At 29.8% G+C, this 17,318-nt stretch overlaps 1 protein-coding gene across 3 annotated transcripts in view; it reads right to left on the bottom strand.

Annotated features, from left to right (window-relative positions):
* The window catches only part of LOC145239898 (alpha-tectorin-like), a 425,326-nt gene that overhangs the window by 6,081 nt on the left and 401,927 nt on the right, over positions 1–17,318 (bottom strand). For all 3 annotated transcript variants that reach the window (XM_080103517.1, XM_080103518.1, XM_080103519.1), the window contains 4 exons: positions 14,747–14,863; positions 9,443–9,690; positions 3,198–3,505; positions 984–1,258 (listed from right to left, as the gene is read on the bottom strand). In XM_080103517.1, coding sequence (XP_079959643.1) covers positions 984–1,258; positions 3,198–3,505; positions 9,443–9,616 — 757 coding nt within the window. In that variant the 5' untranslated portion in view covers positions 9,617–9,690; positions 14,747–14,863. The remainder of the gene's footprint in view (positions 1–983; positions 1,259–3,197; positions 3,506–9,442; positions 9,691–14,746; positions 14,864–17,318) is intronic.

The following is a 17,318-nucleotide window of genomic DNA, read 5'->3' as shown; positions in this document are numbered from 1 at the left end:
GCCTTAAAAGTTCCCAATGCCTTAACATATTTAAATTTGAGTTCAGCACCATGTAAAACTTCTAAATAGACATACACAAAAAATTGGGGACAAATATGGTAAAATAGTCCCAAAATGGAGTGTTTTTATTAGCCCTAAAAGAGCCCCAGGGGCACACCTAAGAATTATCGCGAAGTATAGACAAACAAAATTATATAGAAATCAGTTAGTTAGAACTTTTCAGAAAGTTTTATAAAAATCCAAGTTATCAAATTTTTTTAATAAGCACAAAAGTGTCAATTTTAGTCATTTTAACCCGAAAGGCACCCCTGGGGGGGGGGGAGTTTTCTCTGAAAATCCGTTCTGCTACTTTTTTATTATCATGTTTAATGTTTGTGCAAAAATGTCAAAAAATTCCAAGAAAAGACGAACGGACGAACGGACGAACGGACGAACGAAAATGGCGAATTTACAGGTTCACACTCCTTTTGTCGGGGGGGACAAAAAAGGGTATAAATAAAGAGTAGATATATTTTTGAATACTCTTATTATTATTATTATTATTATTATTATTATTATTATTATTATTATTATTATTATTATTGTGTATTTCAGTTAATTTTAATAAATTAGTAATAGGTTTGGGAAATATATAGCATAAAATAAGTAAATATATTTTTATAAAATATTCCCGTGATAATTGATCTCATTTATTTCTGTTACTTTTGAATTATAATTAATAATAACTCATTAATTATAGTTAATAATTAATAAATTATTAATTATAATTAATAATTTATTAATTATTAATTAATGAATTCATTTCAGTTACTTTTACTTAAGTAGTAATTCTGTGTGAGATATACAACACGAAATTAAGAATTGATTTGACAAAATATTTTCATTATTTATGTTATAATTAGTTTCAATTACTTTTGTTAGTAATTGCTCCAGAGGGAGTTTTAAAACATTAAATATAAAAATATAATTTTAAGTACACTTACGGCAACCTAGTGCAGCTCTCCATCTTGTAAATACTTCCATTTTTTCACATTCCTTTGCAAAAGCCTCGTACGCTTGACATACGACCTTCTTTATAATCTTGGGGAAGGATTTGTGTGCACATACATCTGTTTTGCAGGCTTCGTAGTAAATATTTGCCGTAGCGTTAAGCACCTTTGTCAAGGAAGTTCCAAATTCTCCGTTCCTATCCATTAATGGGCTACACGATTTTGTTTCGTCGTCTGTACAATTTGCAACATAATCCACAACTGTACAACTGGAAAAAAAAGAGATACAGATTAAAGCATAGGTATTTGCTGTTTTCTGTCTGACATTAACTAAAATAACAGTTTAAGCAAACATTGGATTTGACATCGTTTTAAATTATTACATTTTTTATAAGAATTTAAAAAAACTTTTTCTTAGCAATTTAATTGCCAAACTTCAGCACAGTTATCCAATACATGTTGTCATTTTAAAGAAAACTTATATATATATATATATATATATATATATATATATATATATATATATATATATATATATATATATATATATATATATATATATATATATATATATATATAATCCGCGATCTACAATATGCATCTTTTTGTTTGTACTGCATCATTGTGGGGTCTTTGCAAAAGGATTCTCATTCTACACCGAGAGCGGTTACCCCAATATATTAAAATTATCAGCAGTAGCTAAAATTTACTTACTAATGTGTTGTCAACAAAAGGTACCTTAATTATTCGATAAGCTTTTATGTTTCTAATGTGCAGAAATTTTAAACTCGTAGTTTTTATCACATGAATTTATTGCACCGACAGAACTTAAGACGAATAAAATATCCTTATCCATATTAGAAGGCAACCCGATGGACAGTTAAAATAACAGGCCAAGAAATATAGACAGGTATAATTAAGGCAGAATATGGCGGTATGTTTTGTCTTCATTTTCCTAATATACGGAATAAATTCATAAGAGCAAACAGGTAATAAAACATGTTAAAAAACACTTTCAAAAAGAGTTGAAAACATATTTAATCTGAAAAGGAAACACTTGATAAGTGGATAGTCCTTAATCCGCGGAGTTTCAAAGAAATACTTTCCTTCTCATCAGAGGGTAGGAATTAGCAAAATGTGGGATCGGATTTTGCATACAAAAGTATTTGATGAAAGTACAAGTAATTCAAAGATCTTACTCGATAACAAAAAAGTGAAGCATATGGAATATGGTGAAGAAAAAGGTGATTATACGTGAATGGATAGTCTGGTGAAAGGTAAATCATCCAATGACGGTAAAATCCAAAAATATAACTTCAAGAAAGTTAATTGAGTTTCCATTTGTACAAGTAAAATCCAAGTAAATACTTAGATATATTGTGTAATGTATATAGTCGTGATGCTGTATAACTTAGATAAATTAATAAATTATTATGTAAATCTATAATTAAATGATATTAAATTAAATAATTTTACATCTTTTTACTGAACATGTAAACTAACAAAACGAATACATATATTATACAAAGTGTGAAGTTATGATAATTTTAAAATTAAATGAATTTTAATCTTTTCTACTGCTCATGTCATTACTGTATACTTATGATCATCTATAATATAAATCTCACCTGTCTGCTTAAATGTATGTATGTATGTATGTATGTATGTATGTATGTATGTATATGTATGTCTGCCTAAAACTTTCGGCAGAGACAACGAATTTTCATGAGATCGGTATCTTTTTGAAGCACGACCCTTCAGACGGAAAATATCGAAAAATAGGCTACAACATTCATTTCTTCACTCTCAACTGAGCACTGTTCTACAGGGGGGGGGGATCGCAAATTTCGCCGATATTTTCGAAAGGCATACCCTCTTTTCGATTGACTAGCACTAATTTAAGCATTCATTACTTCCGGCTTAGCGATGGCCGCAACAGCAAAGACGTCACATTGTTTTTTCACGTTCTTTTCCTCCTTCTTGGTACAAGTTCGAGCCTGCCTGCCTGCCTACTAAGACTTTTTTTTTGCTCAACACACACCTCCAAACACACGGGCAACGCCGGGCACCCACGCTAGTATATTAATAGAATAACTTTTCATTTTCCTACTGCTCATGTCCACTGGCACAGAATGAATAGATCTATGTGTTGTTTTATAAAAGTTTACATGTATAAAAACAAAGAATAAATGCAAAATAATTACTTACTTTGTTTCTGGTTTATCGCTGTCATCGATGACTTCATAACTTCTTCCAATTAAAGAGAATTTGTTGTTTGACGAACTGACATCATCTCCAGATTTTGTTTTATAATCATCTTTCTGCAGATTACAATCGCCACAAATTCCAGTCAATTCTTCCATATACCTGCTTGGTACTGTCACAATTACTCTGTGGCCGCCATCAAACTCAACTTTTAAACCAAAGTCGGTCCAAATAATAACCCAACCAAGCGAAAAAGTAGCATCGACTATAAAATAGTTCGTCAGAGGAAGAACCATTAAATAACCATTGACCTATTTTTAAAAATCACAGTAAAATTAGATTTTAAGACTATGATAACTTCCAACTATTTGGATTCTTCAGACGACTGTTCTCATCTTAATTGTTATTCTCACAACATTTAGACCGATGAAATCAATGGCGCGTGTCCATAGTGACCGTTGATAAAGTACTCGGTGAATTCAGTTATAAAATTACACTTTTCTAGAGTTTGAAGCATCAATCCTTAGTATAGGCGAAAGAGTGCAATTGCAAATTACTTAGAATTTTTACCCAATCATGGCTGATGGAACAAGAAGATGGTACCCCCATGGATTAAATAAAGGGTTCCGTTCGAATTTCCCTGCAGATTCCTCGAGTCTGACCAAATGATTCTATTAAGCAGAAGTTTCCCAAACTCGACAAGAGATACATGACGAAGATCGGAGGTTACAACGACTGAAACGTAGTGAAAAAAGACAATAAAGATGAGAACAGTATGTATATGAACAATCCTTATCTCAAAAATTCAAATAATGTATATGAACAATCCTTATCTCAAAAATTCAAATAATGTATATGAACAATCCTTATCTCAAAAATTCAGAAACGTAATAGGATAACATTCTAAAATATATTGATGCACAAAGTTTGGAGAAATTTTTTTAAAGATTTGATGAATTTGAAATTGGTAAAATAAAATGTATGAATTTATACATAACGTATCACTGAGCAAGCAAAGATATTTACAGCCTGACAGCTCCAGCTTTACCTATATCATAAATCTGGAGGCATCTATTGTTTTATTTGTTTGGTTTTTACTATAAATGTTGTTAGATTTTTTAGCTTATTGCATCTCGAATTCCAGAGAAGACCAACGGTCATTGCAAGCGACAATTCGCGGCCACTGCAATAATGCATAGCTATTTGCAATAGTTTTTGAAAGAGTTGGAGTGCGTGAAGTTTAAGGAAACTTGTCATTCGGACTCCTAGGGACACTATTTGTTATTGGAAGTGAGTAAATACTGATAACTACTTGTGTGAAAACACCTCGTAGGTAAATGATAATTAGCTGTTGTTATTTTCGGTAGAATCATCTTGCTTTGTATTATAGTTTCCACAAATCCTAGTCACTTGCTCCATATACCTGTTTGGTACTATCACAATCACTCTGTGAACGATCTCAAACTAAAGCTTTAGACTAAAACTGTGATCCAACCAAGGATCTATTTAGACTTTACTCGCGGGTAGTTCCATAGAAAGAAGAATCCTGAATTATAATTTATCTATTAAAAAGAATAACAATATAAATATAATTACAACATATGCTAAAACGTTAAAACAATATTTATGTACCAATTTTGTAGAAATATTTTTTAGAAAAGATTTAAAATTAGTATCACCCGTTGCTCGGTGGATATGACATAAAATTCAGTAAAAAAAATTCGTTGCTCGGTGGATATGACATAAAAGTAGAAAAAAAAATTTGTTGCTCGGTGGATATGACATAAAATTCAGTAAAAAAAATTCGTTGCTCGGTGGATATGACATAAAAGTAGAAAAAAAAATTCGTTGCTCGGTGGATATGACATAAAATTCAGTAAAAAAAATTCGTTGCTCGGTGGATATGACATAAAATTCAGTAAAAAAAATTCGTTGCTCGGTGGATATGACATAAAAGTAGCAAAAAAAATCCGTTGCTCGGTGGATATGACATAAAAGTAGAACAAATTCAGTAAAAAAAATTCGTTGCTCGGTGGATATGACATAAAAGTAGAACAAATTCAGTAAAAAAAATCCGTTGCTCGGTGGATATGACATAAAAGTAGAACAAATTCAGTAAAAAAAATTCGTTGCTCGGTGGATATGACATAAAAGTAGCAAAAAAAATTCGTTGCTCGGTGGATATGACATAAAACTAGAACAAATTCAGTAAAAAAAATTCCAGCACACCCCTGAAAACAAATCAAACAATCATTATCTAGTGCATTGTCGTATGTTAGTCACGTTAATTACTGGCTATAGATAAACAGCTAAAAATATCTTCACACAGAGAGATGGCGGCGGTTGCTATTGATGGTCACTGTCGACTTTGGCCAAAATGAAATCATCTCACTTCCACTATTGATTACTGTCTTGCAGCAGCAGCTAGCTGAAGCTACTGGTTCTCAGTGTCAACACTGAGGGTTACTTCCAATTAGTGTTAGTTTAGGGCGATTACTTGTGGATACTAGTATTTATTGATGGGTTCTGGCTGCCTTTGCAACTGTCACTGTCTGCACTTGGCGTTTACAGTGGGTTACTGGCAGCCATGATCAGTACTAACCCAAACTGGACTGCTCCGAATTGACATTGGATAGTACTGGATGCCATTGGCAAGAACTGGTGGTCACTGGCGATAGTGGTGCTTGAGGCATTTTGAGGAGTTTAATGGGCACTGCATATTTCTGACACTATTGGGCATTGTCAGTCACTGTCGATCATGGAATCTACGTTTAGGTTTAAGCACAGATAAAAGTGGAGGAAATTGATGTTGGTTTCGCTGAACGAGTGTTTTTCGTGGAAGTTTGGCGAGGGAGACAATAGATTGGAGCTCAGACGAGCACTTGCTGTGAAAATAACGATAAAGTAAAGCCAGGCTTTCAACGTCTCTTCTGTGGGAAAGAGGTTGCATGGAAGAGATAAAGGCATCCCCCACTAAACTACGAAGTCTATTTTGAACTCTGTCAAAGCAGGATAAGTCTTTCTAGCAGCTCCTGCCCAGATATGGCAACAGTACTCCATCCTACGACGTACCTGGATCTTATACAGGGAGAAAATTGCATTAGCAGTGAGATATCTAAATGTCTATGAATGATCTTAGTGTGTGATTTGGCAGATCATTGATGTAGATCAGGAAGAGAGTTGGGCCCAGGATGGACCTCTGAGAGACATCAGCGTTAATACTGTGAGTTTCTGATTTCTGCCTACCTACGACTACTTTTTATGAATCTATCAGAGAGAAATGATTTAACGATTGAAAAGACATTTCCAACTATACCGTCGCTGGAGATCTTGGGAACTAGACCTTTATGCCATACCATACCAAATGCCTTTGATATGTCAAGAACAATTGCCCTAGAAAAGAAGCCTCCGTCGAGAGATTCGCTAATTCCATGCGATATAACATTAGCACATCTGCTTTATATCTAGCAGAACGAAAACCATATTGCATGTCACTGAGAAGGTTATTTTTGCTGAGGTGATTGACTACTTCTCTATTTAACACAGATTTCAGTAACTTACTTATGACGCACAGGAGACTTATTGGTCTTTACTGGAGTGGAGATGAGTGATCATCTGAACTCTTAAATACAGGCATACCGATGAGGTTTTCCAGGTTGTTGGGAAGCAATTCTTCTTAAGACAATGAACTGAGACATCTTGACAAGACGATAAAAAAAAACATATGACCATGCATAATGCATTGCATCTGAAGAATGATGCTGGTGGACTCTACGTAAAAAGACAGAAGAAAACATTTTTGTATAAAAGGCTCTGTGAATGACACAAAAATTAGAAAAATACGTAACACATAACATAGAAAGGCTAATCACCGCAGCAGGAGACACTGTAAAAATTGTCAAGACAAAAAACTAATTGGTAAGGAAGGAGATGAGAAAAGAAAAATAGAAAGAGAAACAACTCATAAAGATGACAGAAGATGAGACTCACGAAAGCACTTAGACATAGCTATGAAAAGAAAAAACACCTAAGCAGAGAACGTGAATCATTACTACTAAGAGTTGCACAAAATAATGCAATTAGAACCAACTATATCAAAGCGAAGGTTGACAAGACACAAAAACAGTTATTTAAGACTATATGGACAAAAATAAGAATCAATAGCCCACATACTAAATTAATGCGGCAAACTAGTCTAAAAATAATATAAGAATAGCCATGAACAGGTAAGCAAAGCAATATATAGGCAACTATACAAACAACTGAATCTTGAACACCCAGGCAAACGTAACAAATACAAAACGGTAGCATAAAATTCCATGACACAAGAGCATATAAACAGATAAACCCACCCAAGCAAGAAAACCTGATGTCATAATAGTTAACAAGAAGGAAAAGTCCTACCAGATCGTAGATTTTGCGTTCCAACACACCAAAGGCTCAACATCAAGGATACAGAAAAAGCGAAGCAAATACATGGAACGGGCCAAAAAGTTAAAAGTGATATGGAACACGACGAAAGTGAACATAACAGCAATAATCGTGGGAGCACAAGGAACAATTCCGAAAAACTTCGAAAGAGAATGGAAGAAATTGTAGTCAGGGTGGAGCTGAGAAAATTCAACAGATAGAAATAATGAAAACTGCTGAAAGCTAAAGGAAAACAGAGGAATGTGCAGACTAATCCACATAAACTACAAACGCTTACGGACAATATAAAAAACTTATGGTAAACAAAAGGATAGACTGAAAAGACTTGTTGTCTTCCAAACCTCAGGGAACAACACAAGTTGTTTTCAGTGAATAATATCTTTTGATGATTTGTGTAGTGACTTCAAGTGAGTGAACACTAATAAGCTACGTATCTTTTTTTTAGTAAACATTTTAGAAAAATAAATTTCTTGGAATTTATTCAGTTAAGGGTTCGTGATCAGCTGTGAGAGACAATACATTATCACATTTGTAACAGTTGTAACTTAGAACAATAAATTATCACAGTTGTAACTTAGAACAATAAATTATCACAGTTGTAACTTAGAACAATAAGTTATCACATTTGTAACAGTTGTAACTTAGAACAATAAATCATCACATTTGTAACAGTTGTAACTTAGAACAATGAATTGTAACAGTTGTAACTTAGAACAATAAATTATCACAGTTGTAACTTAGAACAATAAATTATCACATCTGTAACAGTTGTAACTTCGAACAATGAATTGTAACAGTTGTAACTTAGAACAATAAATTATCACAGTTGTAACTTAGAACAATAAATTATCACATTTGTAACAGTTGTAACTTAGAACAATAAATAATCACATTTGTAACAGTTGTGAGTTAGAACAATAAGTTATCACATTTGTAACAGTTGTAACTTAGAACTGCACGCCTGTGAAATTGTCTTCCGTTTTCCTGCTTTCCGGCTGACTACAATATGGTTGTCTTCAAGTCTAACGTAAACAAGTTCTTGATGAGCCGTTCCATATAAGTTAACAAATTTGGCGAATTTCCATTACTATTGATTACTAAATTGTCCAATTTCTCTTGTACACTCTTTAACCCTTATCCTCGAGTGGCCTCTTGGCCTTGATAATGTGGTGATACCTGTGTAAAAAAAGTTTCACATTTAAAGATAAAACTTATTACTTTTATATAAAATCTTATTAAATTACGTTTTGCAATAAAACAAGCAACAATGACTGAAACCCACAGCTAAGTACAAAATGGTCGTGTTCAAGTTTAATGCTAGCAAATACTTGTTAAGCCGTCACCATAACTAATACAAATTCAGCTGATTTATTTATTTATTTATTTGTGGGCTGTTATCCTCCTCTTTCATAGTTATTTTACCATGTTTCGGCCAGTTATTCCTCTAGTCTTCGTCAGGTGGTTAACCGCGACGGGGTAAGAATGCTGATTCCTTTAACTGTATCCTCAGTAATTACCGCCTGCCATTGTTGTTGTCTAACCTCGTTTTTGGCCAACTAATCCTCTAGCCGGCTTTGGGTAGAATTGAAACCGCTATCTTCAGACAATGAAACGTCATGAAACAACAAGTATGAAGCTGAAGACAACAGTCTATAAATAAACAAATAAATAAATAAATCTAGAAATTACTCATCTCAAAGGATTCCAATAAAAAATTCTGCTGAGTTCAACCATCGTTTTCAATCCTTAAAAAAATGAAAGTAAAACAAATCCCGATCAACGTCGGGTAATTAAAGCTAGTAAACAAAAATTCTTACCATAAGTTTACTGCCTAGTAACATTCTGAATGTGTTACCGTTTATTTTAAGGTCAACAAATCGAGTGTAAGACACACGTGTGTTTCCACGATGTTCATTTTTAACTTCGACGGAAAACTTGGTTAACTTGCTCGAGGGTTTCGTTGCGGCCAAAGTATATTTGCATTTACCCATGAAATGAATCAGTTGTCCATCAAAGGTGATGTAATGTGGGTCGCCAAAAGCACGGCATACACAATCGCTCCTTTCTAAAACAAACATATTCATTTTCAACACATGTTACTTACAAAAGTGAATAGAAACAAATAATAAAGCATAAAAAGATATTTCATTCATATTTGAAATTTACTTCTCCTGATATTATTTTTATTTAGACTAATATCCCAATACCTCAATAACAAAATTATATACGTTTTCTAAAAGATACACATATAAATTATATACGTTCTAAATGAGACATGTATAAATTATATACGTTTTCTAAAAGATGCACATATAAATTATATACGTTCTAAAAGATACACATATAAATTATATACGTTCTAAAAGATACACATATAAATTATATAGGTTCTAAAAGATACAGATATGAATTAGATATTTTCTAAAAGATACACATATAAATTATATACGTTCTAAAAGATACACATATAAATTATATACGTTCTAAAAGATACACATATAAATTATATACGTTCTAAAAGATACACATATAAATTATATACGTTCTAAAAGATACACATATAAATTATATACGTTCTAAAAGATACACATATAAATTATATACGTTTTCTAAAAGATACACATATAAATTATATACGTTCTAAAAGATAAACATATGAATTATATACGTTCTGAAAGATACACATATAAATTATACACGTTTTCCAAAACATACATATATAAATTATATACGTTTTCTAAAAGATACACATATAAATTATATGCGTTTTCGAAAAGATACACATAAATTATATACGTTCTAAAAGATACACATATAAATTATATACGTTTTCTAAAAGATACACATATAAATGATATACGTTCTAAAAGATACACATATAAATTATATACGTTTTCTAAAAGATACACATATAAATTATATACGTTCTAAAAGATACACATATAAATTATATACGCTCTAAAAGATACACATATAAATTATACACGTTCTAAAAGATACATATATAAATTATATACGTTTTCTTAAAGATACACATAGAAATTATATGTTTTCTAAAAGATACACATATAAATTATATATGTTTTCTAAAAGATACATATATAAATTATATACGTTCTACAAGATACACATATAAATAATATACGTTTTCTAAAAGATACACATATAAATTATATACGTTCTAAAACATACACATATTTATTATATACGTTCTAAAAGGTACACATATGATTTATATACGTTCTAAAAGATACACATATAAATTATATACGTTTTCTAAAAGATATACATACAAATTATATACGTTCTAAAAGATACATATATAAATTATATATGTTTTCTAAAAGATACACATATAAATTATATACGTTTTCTAAAAGATACACATATAAATTATATACGTTCTAAAAGATACATATATAAATTATATACGTTTTCTAAAAGGTACACATATAAATAATATACGTTTTCTTAAAGACATACATATAAATTATATACGTTCTTAAAGATACACATATAAATTATATACGTTCTAAAAGATAAATACATAAATTATATACGTTCTAAAAGATACATTATATACGTTCTAAAAGATACACATGAATTATATACGTTTTCTAAAAGATACATATATAAATTATATTCGTCTCTAAAAGATATACATATGAATTATATACGTTCTAAAAGATACACATATAAATTATATTCGTTCTAAAAGATACACATATAAATTATATACGCTCTTAAAGATACATATATAAATTATATACGTTTCTAAAAGATACACATATAAATTATATACGTTCTAAAAATTACATATGACAATTATATACGTTTTCTTAAAGATACACATATAAATTATATACGTTTTCGAAAAGATACACATATACATTATATACGTTCTAAAAGATACACATATAAATTATATACGTTCTAAAAGATACACATATAAATTATATACGTTCTAAAAGATACACATATGAATTATATACGTTCTAAAAGATACACATATAAATTATATACGTTCTAAAAGATACACATATAAATTATATACGTTTTCTAAAAGATAAACATATAAATTATATACGTTTTCTAAAAGATACACATATAAATTATATACGTTTTCTAAAAGATAAACATATAAATTATATACGTTTTCTAAAAGATACACATATAAATTATATACGTTTTCTAAAAGATAGATATATAAATTATATACGTTTTCTAAAAGATACACATATGAATTATATACGTATTCTAAAAGATAGATATATAAATTATATACGTTCTAAAAGATACACATATAAATTATATACGTTCTAAAAGATACAAATATAAATTATATACGTCGTAAAAGATACACATATAAATTATATACGTTCTAAAAGATACATATATAATTTATATACGTTTTCTAAAAGGTAAACATATAATTTATATACGTTTTCTTAAAGACATACATATAAAATATATACGTTCTTAAAGATACACATATAAATTATATACCTTTTCTAAAAGATACACATATAAATTATATACGTTCTAAAAGATACACATATAAAAAATATACGTTTTCTAAAAGATGCACATGTAAATTATATATGTTCTAAAAGATACACATATAAATTATATATGTTCTAAAAGATAAACATAAAAATTATATACGTTCAAAAAGATACACATATAAATTATATACGTATTCTAAAAGATACACATATAAATAATATACGTTTTCTAAAAGATATACATATAAATTATATACGTTTTAAAGATACACATATGAATTATATACGTTCTAAATGATACATATATAAATTATATACGTTCTACAAGATACACATGTAAATAATATACGTTTTCTAAAAGATACCCATGTAAATTATATATGTTCTAAAAGATACACATATAAATTATATACGTTTTCGAAAAGATACACATATAAATTATATACGTTCTAAAAGATACACATATAAATTATATACGTTTTTTAAAAGATACACATATAAATTATATACGTTCTAAAAGATACACATATAAATTATATACGTTCTAAAATATACATGTATAAATTATATACGTTTGTAAATATACATATATAAATTATATACGTTCTAAATGATACACATATAAATTATATACGTTCTAAAGGATACACATATAAATTATATACGTTTTTTAAAAGATACACATATAATACGCACATATTGTACGCTGATCCCCCCCGCATCAAAAGGTAGCCAGAAAGTGTGTACTCATTTTACGTTAAATTATTATAGAAAAGCGACCCCTACTTTTTTTTAACTTAACAGTGTTTAATATTTTTGAAACTACTCGTTTGCCGGAATTTTAAAAGTATTTTCGTTTTCAGCACCCCCAAAAACCTTTTTTGAAATCACCATTTCTTCATACGCGTTAAGCTACTTGTTTGCTGGAATTTTAAACGTGATTTTCGTTTTCAGCACATTTGAAAACATATATAAATCGTAATCTGAAAGGATTTGTTGAAGGTGGAAAGAATCCTCATATTTACCTTTTTTTATTTGTTAAATAAAGTGGTTAAGTGAATTTATAATTTAATGACATCCTCACATGTGTAATAATAGCATGATGTAATTTTATCCATTTATAGTTTGTGTATAGTAACAAATAGACAAACATATAAATCGAATTGGAAACTCAAAAACCAAATGAAACGAAATATTATCCCATGCGTCCCTAGAAATACTACTGCAATATTTTTATTAATAAAATAAAAGCTTGATTTAAATGAATTGTTAACCGCATGTGTAATAATAGCGTTATTTAATTTTAGTCATTTATAGTTTGTGAAGCAGTTTTTATGTAAACAAATCTGAAAACTTAAAAATTGAATCGGCAACGCGAAAACAAAATGAGAAGAAATGCTTTTCTAAAGCGTCCATGATAACCGTTTAGTAAAAACGAATTACTGTCTCGTTATCTTTATTACTATTATAAAATATAATTATTTAATGACATCCTCACATGTGTAATAATAGCGTGATGTAATTTTATCCATTTATAGTTTGTGTATAGTAACAAACATGCAAATGGAATCGGAAACTCCAAAACGAAATGAAACGAAATAATTGTTAACCACATTTTAACATGTAAAATAATAGTGTGATTAAATTTTAGCCATTTATTGTTTTTGAAGCAGTTATAATGTAAACAAATCTGAAAACTTAAAAATCGAATCGGAAACACGAAAACAAATTGAGACGAAATGTTTTTCTAAAGCGTTCCTGATAACCGTTTAGTAAAAACGAATTACTGTTTCGTTATCTTTATTACCAAAATAAAATATAATTAATAATGATTTGTCACTGTATGTTTATTAATATAATAAAATATAAATAAAAGTTATTTGTCACTGTAAATGAAATAAATGTAATGGAAATATAAAACTCCAATTTCCGTTTGGTGGAATAACGCAACAAAGAATCATTAAACCAAGTTATTTGTTTTCTAGTGATAAGGATGGAAATAAATAAAAATGTAGTGCAAAGCAAATTTTTTTAGAGATAAAGTTTGTAATCGGGACATTTAATATGTAATGATTCCACTCAGGGAAGCCATGTTGGTGTTAATCTCTGTAGCGTTCTTTTTGTGAATGATGATGATGTTTCGCTCATTCCGGAATGGCCGAATATGTAGACAACAACCAATGAGATTGTGAGGAATCATAGGTGGGAGAAATCATTACCTGAGTTGTGGTAAAGTATTAAGAGAATGTGATGTGTAAGAAATTACTAGTCAGTTAATGATGGTTTAGACGGAGGGAAATAGGAAAGGAAAAAATATATGCGGTGTAGAATGGGGGCGTAAGAGGACATATGGAAGAGAGGGAGAAATTTGAGCTACTTCCCCTGTACGATGGTAAAGATGGCGCTCCTAGAAATAAATGTAATGTTTTAATATTACGAAATGTATATGTAGTGGCGTTCTGTAGTAAAATAAGGTAATAGCTAATAGCGTAAACATAATAAACTTTTATGTGCCACCTGTTGTTGTAAATGTATAGTATATTGGTCTAGAGGGGAAAACTGCGCATGTTTTATTATATACAAGATGTAAACAATGAACATAAAAATATAACTTACTAGTTTCACAATTATCTCCTGTAAAGTCTTTCGTACAGTTGCATAAATATTTGCCAGTCGATGATATTGGAATACATGTGCCATTATTTTTACATGGTTTATTTTCACATGGAGGCCCTGAAATAATAAAAATATGTAAACATTAGAAATGTTAAAAGCCAATCAACTACAAATGTTATATTTTAAAAGTATCAGAGTATATACATGTCATGATGCAAATATCATTAACTTGTATTAAATGGCATTTAAAAAAAAACTTTTCTTTGTGTGTTTTTCATGAGAACTACATTGATTTATCATAAGCTTTATATGTACAACTGAAATTAATAAGATTAATAGGTAATTACATTTATAAAAATCATATAAATTATGTTATAGATAGAAATAATATAAATAACAAGTTTAAGGGTTAATGATCCTATGTGATAACAATTACTGAACTAACGTATATATATATATATATATATATATATATATATATATATATATATATATATATATATATGTCATTCACATACAGTACTGTTTCGGTGTTTCATAGCTCATCAGTGTGGCTAGACAAACAACTACCTCAAGCCAGAATCGAAACCCGATCGCCCAAACAAGAGTCGGAGCTTCTAACAGTTGCGCTATACGACTGCTGCTATGCGGGCAGTAAATTAACAATGTTTTGACATTGTTCAAATACCTAAGCCCAATTTATTTACACAAAGAGCATCGCTTCATACGCTAATGGTAATTTGCATATCACTTCCCAAATGCTCAACCTTTGATAGGGAGAATTATATATATATATATATATATATATATATATATATATATATATATATATATATATATATATATATACATTAAGGAACTCGTTTCTTATCATTGAGCACTTTCAGTTGATATATATATATATATATATATATATATATATATAAGCTTTACCCTGCCACACGTTGCTGTAGCTCAATTTTGTGTAATGGAAAAATCACCATATTAAGAACGCCTCTAACCTCCCCATATTAAAAATGGTTTTTGAAATGAATACCACAATTCTCCCCACGTTAAAAACTGCTTTCGGAATGAACACCCCCAACCTATCCATATTAAAAATTGTTGAGGTGAAATGTTACCTTTTGTTTTTTGTTTTTTTAATAAATTGTTAGTTGAAAGCACAGAATAATTACCAAACACCATCCTCTCCCCATGGTAAAAATGGCTAAAGAAAATAACGGTTTTCTTGGTAGAAACTTATCTGTATTTCACCTAACAATTTCTTTAATGAAGAAAAAGCATTCATATTTTCTCATATAAAACAACTTCTGGTAAAAAAAAAGTGTACTTTCAATTTTGTTAAAAGTTTTCTGGAAAAAAAGAAAGCTTTAACCTAACAATTTACGGTAAAAAAAAAACAATAAAAAAGCAATATTTTTTATATAATTTCACGCTATTTTATTTTTAATAATAAATTGTTAGTTGAAAGCGCAGAATAGTTACAAAACACCCTCCCCTCTCCAATGAAAAAAATAAAAAATAAAAAATAAAAAAGGTATTATTTCAGCATGATACCAAAAATGCATAAAAGACTGCACTTTCATCTAACAATTTATAGTTTTAATAATAAAAATGAAATTTTGGGTATTTATATATTTTTTGTTGCTGTGCTGAAATAATAATGTTATTATTTTGAAAGCGTTTCTTAACATAGGAAGGATGTTTTTTAACTAATCTGTGCTTACACCGTACAGGTAAAAATAAAAAAAGATTTTTATTGGTCAATGTTTTTCATTCTAAATAAGATAAAACACATGTAATAATTTCAAAACTTTGTCTTGCAGTTTATTTTTCTTTAATTTGTTAATCACATGATCACATTTTCAATAAGTATGTTATTATATTTTACCCATTTAAAGTTTGTAAAACATGTAAACAGACTTTTGCTTGATACAGGTGACGACATTTAAGAATCCCTTTTAGTGATTACCTGGTTTGAGGATATATATACAACTAAACGGCAAATCTGCCCCCAAAAATCAGGTATTATATTACTTTGAGACCCGTCCAACGTTCGTGTATAACAAAATAATGTATTGTAGATTTCGATGTGCTTAAAACGAATCTGCAGACCGTTTCCGTCGCAGAAAAAGTAGTTTTCATGATATGAAGAAATTACTTTTTCGAAAAGTAGGTGATCACTTTGCGATGTAAATTTAACTTAGAATGAGAACCCACTTTGCATTTTTGTGTTTATTGGCTGAAAAGTATTGTATTTGATTTTTTTTTTTGCATGGTAATAACCCCTGAACTCTGGGACTATTTGCCATTTCGCATACCTAGTCTTTGTTTACGCTACGCACGAGCGTAAACGAATGTTGGTAAATATGAACTCGCGTACCAAACTTCCTTGTCAAAAATCTTTTAGCCAATAAACATAAAAGAAAATCCCCCCTCTCTCAGGTGGCCCGAAATTGGGTGCTCATATTAAGTTAAAATTACATGGAAAAGTGATTAACAAGGTTTCGAAAAAGTAATATCCTCATATCATGGAAAGTATTTCTTTTGCGACGACCACGGTTTGCAGATT

This window comes from Euprymna scolopes, chromosome 19 (genome assembly GCF_053919585.1).
Source record: "Euprymna scolopes isolate OS-2025 chromosome 19, ASM5391958v1, whole genome shotgun sequence".
Taxonomy (NCBI): domain Eukaryota; kingdom Metazoa; phylum Mollusca; class Cephalopoda; order Sepiida; family Sepiolidae; genus Euprymna; species Euprymna scolopes.
This window is presented reverse-complemented; position numbering and strand designations above follow the sequence as displayed.